Source organism: Cornus florida, unplaced genomic scaffold, assembly GCF_030987335.1.
Source record: "Cornus florida cultivar Cherokee Brave unplaced genomic scaffold, ASM3098733v1 CherokeeBrave_3.0.0_Hap2_Chr08, whole genome shotgun sequence".
In the NCBI taxonomy this organism is placed as follows: domain Eukaryota; kingdom Viridiplantae; phylum Streptophyta; class Magnoliopsida; order Cornales; family Cornaceae; genus Cornus; species Cornus florida.
Genome location: NW_026775578.1, coordinates 48863062 through 48874921, shown reverse-complemented (window position 1 = coordinate 48874921; position 11860 = coordinate 48863062). Strand labels below are relative to the sequence as shown.

At 33.8% G+C, this 11860-nt stretch overlaps 1 protein-coding gene across 2 annotated transcripts; it reads left to right on the top strand.

Annotated features, from left to right (window-relative positions):
* Positions 1-200: 200 nt before the first annotated feature.
* On the top strand, positions 201-2594 carry LOC132271653 (rust resistance kinase Lr10-like). 2 transcript variants are annotated; one of them, XM_059773091.1, is made up of 3 exons: positions 201-1078; positions 1208-1234; positions 1342-2594. In XM_059773091.1, the coding sequence occupies exons 1-3, from the start codon at positions 367-369 to the stop codon at positions 2454-2456; spliced, it is 1854 nt and encodes a 617-aa protein (XP_059629074.1). In that variant the 5' UTR covers positions 201-366; the 3' UTR covers positions 2457-2594. The 2 variants fall into 2 exon arrangements, with proteins under 2 accessions (XP_059629074.1, XP_059629075.1); XM_059773092.1 differs by lacking the exon at positions 1208-1234.
* The last annotated feature ends 9266 nt before the right edge of the window (positions 2595-11860 follow it).

Genomic DNA, 11860 nt, shown 5'->3' with positions numbered 1-11860 from the left:
TATATATCTAACAAAATGTTGAATAAAAATACTGAGGAACTTGTCAAATACATGTATAAACTCCACTTTAAACACAAAATTAAGACTTTAAACCATCTGATACGTTTTCATAAAAAGACCTAATTACCCTTGAGGCCCGTTATTGAACCAAACTTGTTTGTACAGAGAGGTGAAGATATTTAAGATGTAAACAGACCTACAATTTTTTTTTAACAAATTAAAAAGATTAGTTTCTTAGTGTACACTACCTCGCTCACAAGTCCGACATACCGTACCCATCAAAAACAGTTTAGATAGAGAGAGCGAATACCCATCAAAAACAGTTTAGATAGAGAGGGGCAGCGGAGACTAGGTGGTTACTTTGAAATGGCCAAATTTGCCTTGCTCTTGTTGTTTCTGATATTATTTGCAAGGCAAGGAGAAGGCCACGATGAGTGCAAGGTTTCGAGGTATATGGAGAAGGGTCCGCCCATCCGTTTCCCTTTCTGGCTTAAAAACGGCAGCCAGACGGTGTCCCTGCCCCGCCGCTATCCCGAGTTTGAGCTAACGTGCGACAAGAGAAATCAAACCGTGCTGGAGCTCCCAAATTCAGTACATCTGCTTGTCAAGGAGATTAATTACACATCTCAATCCATTCAGCTGTATGACGGGGAAGGCTGCCTTCCCAGACAGCTTATAAACCTCACTTTATCTGCCTCTTCTTTTAACTTTACTCCATATGATTATGGTTTTGCCTGTTCTTTTAACTTTACTCAATATGATTATGGAAACACCATGGTTGACTATGCTTTGTACAATTGTACTTCTGAACCAGATAGATTTTTAGAATACTTCATCCCTTGCCTTAGTACTGTTCCGGAATATCAAATTTATGTTGTCCCTTCCGGGCAACTTTATTCCCTGACTTCCTGCACAAAGATTCGCAACTTCACTTTATCACTTCCTTATCGGATAATTTTCTTTAAGGAGTGTAATGATCTTGTATTATATTGGCGGGAACCAAATTCTCGGATATGCGAACCACAAAGCAAGAATCATTCCGCGGGACATGATGATCACATGCCTAAAACAACTGAAGGTACATCTCTTTATCATAACGTCATTAGGAAAATTACAGACTAGTATGTATATATATATATATACAGACTAGTATGTTCTTATATCATAAGCATATATGGCAAACTAATACTTGGATCCTAATTTACAGGTCCATCAAGAAAACTAGTTGTGACAGGTAAAGTTGTCTATTGATCACCTTTCGTTAGTTTGTTACTATCAGGGACTAGAAAAGGGTTTTTTGATTTTTCTGTTTTTTGGTTGACTTTGTTTGTTTTATTGCAGCTACCGTGATCTCACTTCTCTTAATTCTTGCTCTAGTACTTCTTGTGCTCTATCGTGTCTATAGCTCAAACAAAATGTTGAAAGAAGATGAAGTAAAGATTGAAAAGTTTTTGGATGACTACAGAGCACTCCAGCCCTCAAGATACTCTTATGCCGATATCAAAAAGATCACAAATCAATTCAAGGATAAACTCGGGGAAGGCGGTTATGGGACAGTTTTCAAAGGAAAACTTTCCAATGAGATTTTTGTAGCTGTTAAGGTCCTCAAGGATTCAATAGGAAATGGAGAAGAGTTCATCAATGAAGTGGGAACAATGGGCAGAATCCACCATGTGAATGTGGTTCGCTTGGTCGGATTCTATGCTGATGGATCTAGACGAGCTCTTGTTTACGAGTTTTGCCCAAATGATTCTTTAGAAAAGTTCATCTTTTCAGAAGATCACAAGTACCATTTCCTCGGTTGGGAGAAGCTCCAAGATATCGCTTTGGGCATAGCCAAAGGAATTGAATATCTTCATCAAGGGTGTGATCAAAGAATCCTTCATTTTGATATTAAACCTCATAATATATTGTTGGACCACAATTTCAATCCAAAGGTCTCTGATTTTGGCCTAGCAAAGTTGTGTTCCAAGGAACAAAGTGTTGTCTCTATGACTGCTGCAAGAGGTACCATGGGGTACATTGCCCCAGAAGTCTTTTCTAGGAATTTCGGGAATGTGTCGTATAAATCAGATGTATATAGCTTTGGAATGTTGTTGCTTGAAATGGTTGGTGGGAGGAAAAATATCGATGTTATAGTAGAGAACACTAGCCAAACATACTTCCCAGAATGGATTTATAACCATTTACATCAAGGAGAAGAGTTAGGTATGATCAGCATTGAGAAAGAGGAACACACTAAGGTAGCAGAGAAACTAGCTATTGTTGGGCTTCGGTGCATTCAGTGGTACCCTGTTGATCGGCCTTCCATGAAAGTTGTGGTTCAAATGCTGGAAAAAGAAGGAAACAACCTTACCATGCCACCAAATCCTTTTGCTTCAACAACAGAAACGAACACAAGTTCAATCAGGCCTGCAAGAGCTTTCAATAGAGAGTTGGCAGTTATTTCAGAATGAAATTAAGAGCACATTTTTTTTTTCTTTCTTTCTTGCTGGTTAATGTTAGGTGCACAATATATTTTACTCATCAATAAGTACGGTATTTTTGTAATTAACAATCCAGGGGATCTTTAATAATTCTTCTTTTTCTTTTTCTTTTTCTTTTTCTTTCTTGCTTCAGTTTCCATGGCTTGCAATGTTTAATTTAATGTTGTTAGAAGAAAGATCTTAATTATGGTATCAAACCTTAAAAATCTGGCCACAACGCGGTTTGGTTAGACTAGCGAAAATGGTTGTGAAACAACTAGTCAAGACTTGCTAACTTGCCTCATTTGATTTATAAATTATAATCAATATATTGCGTAGTCAGTTTTTATCGATCTGGAGCTCTAGTTGAGCTTCAGCTTAGCCTTGAAATTGGGTAAACTTGTTGAACGAGTTGAGTTGAAGCTTGAAATATGCTTTCCTAATAGTTCAGATCGACATCACCAACGGACCTCATTAAGTACATTACCCTTTTTAATGAAAAATACAAATTAATCTGAGAATGAGTTGGAATAACTTGTTCGTGGGGGTAAATATGAATAAAGATGTTTAAAGCATGAGAGAAACGTAATTGACATGTAACTAAATTATTAAAGGACCACACGGATAGTCCTTTTTATTTTGATTTGGAAGGTACAGTTTCCGGAGAGAACCAAACTGATTTATTAAAGATGTGCATGGGACAGATAGATCTTCTAAAGATGTGCATGGGACAGCTAGATCTTCTAAGTTTATACATATAAAGTATGCTAAGTAGTTCTCCAAAAAATCAAAAGTAATGAAAACAAACAAGGATAACTTAAAACTAAAAATCTGGTAGACAGTAATGTCAAAGAAACAGAGGAAGGAGGGGAGAAGCATGATTATTTATTTTTTATAATTAATAGGGAGAGTTTTCTAAGTTTTCACTCCAATTTTAATAAGAATGGTAATTTTAAAACTAGCTTTACAACTAAATAATATGTAGATGGTTAGTGTCTTTCGTGATTTTGAAGTGGCAGGCTTTGACTCTTATTAATTTAACTTCTAACACTTCTTGCCCTGTAAAAAAAAAAAAAAAAAGTTAAATAATACTTTTTTTTTTAAGTGCAACTTCTTGCCCTGTAAAAAAAAAAAAAAAAAAAAAAAAAAAGTTAAATAATACTTTCTTTTTTTTTTTTTTAAGTGCAACAATCCCTTTCATATTTGCTCTCTTAATCTCTAATCTTTAATATTTTAAGTTTATTTTGACAAGAATAAATTTTTTTTACCCCGATAAAAAAAAAGTATCCAAAATAATAAAAATATTATGTTGAATAAATTGCCTCTTTTGACAAGACGACCAAAAAAAAAAAAAAAAAAAAAGTACGAAAATAAAGAAGTTTAAAATAAAATATCTTTATTGAATAAATTATGTCTTTTGATTAGACAAAAAGAGAAGTTAATTCTATTGAATAAATTATTTCTTTTGGCTGAATCTATAAATAATTATATAAAATAAAAAAAAATAAAAAAAATAAAAATGGTTACCTCTCTAAAAAAATACCTAAAAAATATTTAATTTTGTTGAATAAATGATAGATTGTAATATATATATATATATATATATATATATATATATAAATAATAATATTAAATAACTTATCTCTTTTGACTATCAAAAATAAAATGATCTATATATAATAAATTAAGAGGACCTTCTGAAAAAGAAAAAAAAAAAAAAAGTAGAGTCCAGGAAAAATAAATAAATAAATACATAGTAAAGGAAGTAAAGAAAGTAAAATAAGGTTAAAATTGTATATTTAGTTATAACATTATAAAATAAGGAACGATATATTAACGAGTTAAAGGATCTTTTTGTGAACCGTATGTGAAATGCAATTGGAAAAAGTGGATGTTAATATCCTCTCCCTAATTATTATTGTGTATATATATATATTCTGGCAGCCTCCAACTGGTAGTCCTCTTAAAAATCAAAGTCAAGCAGAAGAAGATAAATTACAAGCAAAAGATGATAAATTTAGAGGAGTCCTTTCCATGAAAGTGGGGCATAAGATGGCGGCATTTAAAGTAATCTTCTGAAAAATTAAAGTCATGCAAGTAATCAAAAATGAAGACTTTAGAGTCAGTCAACATTGAATAGTATGAATTGTCATGAACATAGAAGCCATTTTTCTATTCAGTGGCTGTAATTAAAGTCGCCTCAAAATGGAAGCCATTTTTCTTTGAGACAGAATGGGGATGACTTAATTAATAGTGGGCCTAGTTGGTGGAAGGAGAAGGGAAAGCACTGAATATGGTTCATCAATTGACACCATCAAACCACACCACAGTCAAGCGCTGGGACCGAGCCGTATAGGAACGAGGGGCACTGAATTTTAATTTGTCTTCTTTCGCTTGACTTTTGTTTTTCAAAAGTCTTCTTTCAGTTGCAGCCACAACAATAACAATAATAATTATAATTGAAAAAATAAAAATAAATTCATGCACAACAATAATAATTATAATTGAAAAAATAAAAAATAAATTCATGCATCTCTTGCTTTCGACCGAACTTGCTGGCATGCTTGTTTCTTGGTCTCTCCTACTTGCTAGCATGCTTATAAAGGGTAGTGCACTTTAGTAAAAATACAACTATGAAAATTTTCTAAGTGTCAAAACTCAAAAACTCATCAATGATAAAAAATAAAGTATTCTCACCAACATACCTTCTGGAACATGATATTCTTATACGAATCAAAGTTAAACTCATATTGGTTGCACTTATTGTTCCTCTTCCGACATTCAAACTCAAAATAAAACAAAAATTACAACTCGGTCGGACAGGTTAGACACTAAAATTCATCAATTATAAAATAAAATCTAACAATAATAGTACATTATATAGCAATAAATAAGATTATTATTGTCTTTTCATACTAGGAAAACGTAAAATATTTATCATTTTATAAAACTTGCTCAATAGATTTACTGACAGAAAATGATAGGGGCGTTATTGAGCACACGCGCTAAAACCTAAAGAGAAGTTAAACTAACAAACGTTGAATGATGGAATTTGTCAAATCTAATTTACCCTTAAATTAAAACTAAAAGTCGATGAAGAGTAGGAAAGTGAAAATTTTGAAAAGATGATAGAAATCTCCTTGGAAAAAAGAGGGCAAAAAGGAGACGACGGATGGAGATCGGGGAAGGGAGTTGGAAAATTTAAAAAGAGTCATTTTCATGTTTATGTTTTCTTGTGTACCACTATTTTATTTATTTATTTATTTATTTTCCCTCTAGTCGTTTATGTGAGTTGGGCATTTGCGTATGAGATGGGTGCATTTAAAGTAGTCTTTTGAAAAAGCAAGTCATGTAAGCAAACAAATCAGGAAGACTTAAAAGTGAGTCACCATTGATTAGTATAATATGAACATGAACACGGAAGTTTTTTTTTTTTTTGTAATTTATAGTCGTCTCAAAGTCAAAGTCATTTCCTTTAGACAGTCTCAAAGTCGAAGTCATTCCTTTTAGACAGAACACATAAATTAATAATGAGAAGGAGAAAGGAAAGGATCGGAAAGGATTCATCAATTGACATGAAACAACCACACAACAGCCATGCCAATTATAATCATATAAAGCAACAAAAACAAAGAACTCATGATGTTTATGTTGAAACTATTGGAAACGGAGTCATTAAAAAATATAAACTTTGGATGAGAATTGGAATAGATTCCGCTAAGAATTTTTTGCGGATCTATAGACCAACGCGTTCTTCTTCGCAAGGAGATGAACGTGGTATATTTACTTTCTCAAATCCGTTTCTGGGTGAATGAGAAATTAGATCCAAAGTGAGGTGTTTGAAAAGCCTAAATGGAAAAAATGTTGAAATCAATTGAAGTTTAAATAAGTCAAACTTGGGCTTGGATTTGGGCTTGGGCCTAATTATAAAGTCTGGATTATTCCTTTTATTAAATGGAATTTTGGATTGGGCCGATTTTTGGGCTGGGCTTATTTAAATGGGTTTCACAAATGGGTGGGTTTTTTGGGTGGTTGGTTTTTTTGAATTAAAAAAACTACTTTTTAGTTTTTCTAAAAGGTTACACTTTTTAAATTAAAAAAAAAACCATATTTTAGTTTTTCTAAAAGGTTACACCTTTTAATTTTAAAAAAAAAAAACCACTTTTTTAGTTTTTTCAAAAGGTTACACCTTTTTTCGAACCATCATAACTGATGGTTGCACCCACCCAAAAAGGCACCTTGCTACCTATAAATACCCCCATTTGGATCATTTGCAAATCACACCAAAATTCAGAGAATTCTTCTCTTCTTCTGAATTTTTCTTCTTCCTCTTTCTCTCTTTAGTCTATGGGTTTGAACCTTAGTATTTTGGTTCGAGCCTTAGTCAGTCACTCCGAGTCCAAGTTTGAGTCAAAGAGTACTACATCGAGCCGGTTCACCTATTCCTTTGATTTGCAGTGCTACTACCGAAAGAAAATAAGTCGTTGTATCCTGGGAGATAGACGCCACGAGTCCGTTAGCACCATAGCGGGGCGAATCTGTCTTAAGGACATAGAATAAAATTCTAACCTCGACTTTTAATCAGATTCCCTTATTTTATAGTTTTATTTGATTATATTAAACTATATATTATAAGTAATTATATATATATATATATATATATATATATATATATATATATTATTTTATAATCATTCATTATATATATATATATATATATATATATAAACATTATATTTTACATAATATTTAAATAAATAGTACTATAGTACATAGTATACTTAGACCGTGGTTTGAACAACAATCTTAAGACATATTCGGTTTATACTATAGTTTAATTATTTAAATATTGTTATTGTTTTATTTCTGTAATTTTGACTGTGGTCTGTATATTTAATATATATCAGACAAATGGCAAGTATGAGTATTACTATGCCTAATGTTCCCGTCAGTCATGGGGAGAAGCCCGAAAAATTCAATGGGGCGGAGTTTAAAAGGTGGCAACAGAAAATGATGTTCTACCTTACAACTCTGAATCTAAGCAAGTATCTAACTGAGACTACCCCAGTGCTAGATGAGAGTGAGACTGACATTACCAAGCTAGGAGCTGTTGATACATGGAAGCATGGAGACTTTCTATGCAAGAACTACATCCTCAATGGATTGGACAACACTTTGTATAATGTGTACAGTCCAATGAATACTGCTAAAGAGCTCTGGGAGTCATTAGACAAGAAGTATAAAACAGAGGATTCTGGCTTGAAGAAGTTCATGGTCGGACGATTTCTGGACTTCAAAATGAAGGACTCCAAGACAATCATGAGCCAAGTGCAGGAGCTCCAGCTGATCCTACATGAGATATATACTGAGAAGATGACATTGAGTGAATCCTTTCAAGTAGCTTCAATCATTGAAAAGCTGCCACCTACTTGGAAAGATTTTAAAAATTACTTGAAGCATAAGCGCAAGGAAATGGGGCTTGAAGACCTGATTGTCAGACTGAGAATTGAAGAAGATAACCGTACATCTGAAAAGAAAGTCGGGAATTCTTCAATGGTGTCAAAGGCAAACGTAGTGGAAGCTGGACAGAAGAATAAGAAGAGGAAGTACTCTGGCGAAGTTCCCAGCCAAGGAAATTACAAGAGATTCACTGGGAAGTACTTCATAGACGGCAAGCTAGGACACCAAGCTAAAGACTGTCATAGCCGCAAAGCACAACACAACCCCAAGAAAAAGACCACTGAGATGCATATTGCGGCGGAAGATAAGTTAATAGAAAATGTGTCAGAGCTAAATCTTTCAGCTGTGGTTTCTGAAATCAACCTGGTGAGCAACAGTAGAGAATGGTGGGTGGACACAAGAGCTACTCGTCATGTTTGCTCTGAAAAGAGGATGTTTACTACCTATGAAGCTATAGATAATGAAGAACAATTCTATATGGGGAACTCTTCTACTGCAAAGGTTGAAGGACAAGGAAAGATCAAGCTACTAATGACCTCAAGGAAAGAGCTCACTCTTAATAATGTGTTGCATATACTAGACATCAGGAAGAACTTGGTCTCTGGGTCACTTCTGAGCAAGAATGGGTTTAAGCTGGTCTTTGTATTTGACAAGTTTGTGCTGACTAAGAATGGGGTGTATGTGGGCAAAGGGTATCTAAGTAATGGACTTTTCAAGTTCAATGTAATGACTGTTGTACCCAAAGCTATTAATAATAATAATAAAGATAATGTTTCTTCTGCTTATATGATTGAGTCATCTGATGTGTGGCATGGTAGGTTAGGACATGTTAATTATGATACGATTCGTAGATTAATTAACATGGATTTTATACCTAAATTTAGTATTGATTTAAATAAAAAATGTCAAACATGTGTAGAAGCAAAATTAACTAGAACCTCATTTCACTCTATAGAGCGAAGTACTGAACTTCTAGCATTAATTCACAGTGATATCTGTGACTTTAAATCTGTGCCAACTAGAGGTGGGAAAAAGTATTTTATTACTTTTATTGATGATTGCACAAGATACTGTTATGTATACTTGTTAAGAAGTAAAGATGAAGCTTTGGAAATGTTTAAACATTACAAGAATGAGGTTGAAAATCAACTTAGCAAAAAGATAAAGGTGTTTAGAAGTGACAGAGGTGGTGAATACGAAGCACCATTCACTGACATTTGCTCAGAACATGGTATTATTCACCAAACTACCGCTCCTTATTCACCTCAACAAAACGGTGTTGCTGAACTCAAAAATCGTACCTTAAAAGAAATGATAAATGTTATGTTGATAAGTTCTGGTTTAACCCAGAATTTGAGGGGGGAAACTTTGCTTTCTGCTAATTATGTTCTCAACAAAATACCTCAAAAGAAAACAAATGTGACACCTTATGAACTATGGAAAGGTCAAAAACCTTCCTATAAATTCTTAAAAGTGTGGGGGTGTCTAGCTAAGGTTGCGGTTCCTACTCCTAAGAAAGTTAAGATAGAACCAAAAACTTTTGATGGTATTTTCATAGGCTATGCATAGAATAGTAGTGCATATCATTTCCTTGTGCATAAATCAGACATTCCTAATATTCATGTCAATACAATTATTGAGTCAAGGAATGCTTATTTCTTTGAGGATATATTTCCATGTAAAAATCCTCTTAAAAGAAATCATGATATTGTTAATAATAATATACAAGAGAATATAGACCAAGAGTCTATAGATGATGAAAATAAGGAAGAACCTAGACGTAATAAAAGAGCTAGAACGTCTAAGTCATTTGGTCCTGATTTTCTGACATATATATTAGAGAATGAGCCACAAAGTTATAAGGAAGCTATGTCTTCTCCTGAAGCTCCTTTATGGAAAGAAGCCATAAATAGTGAAATTGAATCCATCATGCAAAATCATACTTGGGAGCTGGTGGATCTTCCTCCTAGGACTAAACCTTTAGGGTATAAGTGGATTTTTAAGAGGAAGATGAAGCCTGATGGTTCAATTGATAAATATAAAGCCCGGCTTGTTGCTAAGGGATACAAGCAAAAGGAAGGCTTGGATTATTTTGATACATATTCACCAGTCACAAGAATAACATCTATTAGACTGTTACTAGCTATTGCAACATTGCAAAATTTAGAATTACATCAAATGGATGTTAAGACTGCATTCTTGAATGGTGAATTAGAGGAGGAAATCTATATGGAACAACCTGAAGGTTTTAGAGTTCTAGGAAAAGAAAAGAAGGTGTGCAAACTTGTAAAATCCTTATATGGATTAAAACAAGCACCTAAATAATGGCATGAAAAATTTGACCAAGTGATGTTGTCAAATGGTTTTAAAATTAATGAGTATGATAAATGTGTTTATGTGAAAAACACTCAAATTGGATATGTCATTGTGTGCCTATATGTGGATGATATGCTAATAATGGGTAGTAATGATGTTATAATCAAAACTACTAAAAAGATATTGACCAAAAATTTCGATATAAAAAATTTAGGCAAAGTTGAAGTCATTCTAGGAATCAAGATTTCTAGAACATCAGATGGTCTAGTATTATCTCAATTTTATTATCGTGAGAAAATATTAGAAAAGTTTAATAAAGAAGACCGTAATCTAGTAAAGACTCATTTTGATGTAAATCTTCATTTATCAAAAAATACTGGTCCTAGAATATCACAACTTGAGTATTCTCGAATTATAGGTAGCCTAATGTATTTGATGAATTGCACATGACCAGACATAGCATACTCAGTTAATAGATTCAGTAGATATACAAGTAATCCAGGAAAGAACCATTGGACTGCAATAATCAGGTTAAGATATACCATAAGTTATAGATTACATTATTCTAGATATTCAGCAGTACTTGAAGGATACAGTGATGCTAATTGGATATCAGATACGAAGGATTTTAAATGCACAAGTGGCTATGTCTTTACTATTGGAGGAGGTGCCATATCTTGGAAATCTTCAAAACAAACTTGTATTGCCAGATCCACTATGGAATCTGAATTTATTGCTTTGGATAAAGCTGGTGAAGAAGCTGAGTGGCTTCGTAATTTCTTAGAAGATATTCCAAATTGGCCTAAACCTGTGCCCGTTATATGTATACATTGCAATAGTCAATCAGTAATTGGAAGGGCACAAAGTAATATGTATAACAGTAAGTCTCGACATATACGTCGAAGACATAATACCGTTAGACAATTGCTCTCAAGTGTGACAATCTCAAAGATTATATAAGGTCAAAAGATTATTTAGTGGATCCGTTTTCAAAAGGTTTGACAAGAGAGTAAGTGTATAGTTCATCGAGGGGAATGGGATTAAAGCCGAAAACTAACGAGTCATCTTAATGGAAACCCAACCTAGTTGACTGGAGATCCCAAGATCTAGGTTCAAAGGGACAACAGAAATTCTGAATGGCTCACCAGAAACACTGGAAAGATTTAATCTTCTACCCATTTTTATGATAAAACAGTGCTACCTACAGCGATAAGTAGGATAAGCTATGCTTTTAATGACTTTTATACCTTGAAAATTTCAAGTGGGGTATAATAGGATACTCTTAATAAGAAGTCACCTATATGAGTGTGAAGTGGGGCCGCTTCTATAAGAACTTGTAAGGCTAAGTTTTCTAGAGCGCTCATGAAATACCAGGAGTTGTTCAGGGCCATATGAACACAACCATGAGAACCGACTTTGTGTGGGAAGGAATTGTGTGTTTACTATTGTCTTGGTTTACATCAACGGCTGAATAGTTCAAGACATCATGTTCACTAGTTAGCCAGTAAATCCGATAGTAATACACTAGGGAAGGTTCAAGGCCAAAAACTACCTATCCCGTCCCGATGCAGTTACTTTCTAATAGTACTCTCTCTAGTGTCTGTATCTTCTTCATTTGT

Coding starts and splice junctions, on each gene's coding strand:
- LOC132271653 (XM_059773091.1), top strand. CDS start 367: ATGGCCAAATTTGCCTTGCTCTTGTTGTTTCTGATATTATTTGCAAGG. Junction 1,079..1,207: donor CATGCCTAAAACAACTGAAG/GTACATCTCTTT, acceptor CCTAATTTACAG/GTCCATCAAGAAAACTAGTT. Junction 1,235..1,341: donor AAGAAAACTAGTTGTGACAG/GTAAAGTTGTCT, acceptor GTTTTATTGCAG/CTACCGTGATCTCACTTCTC.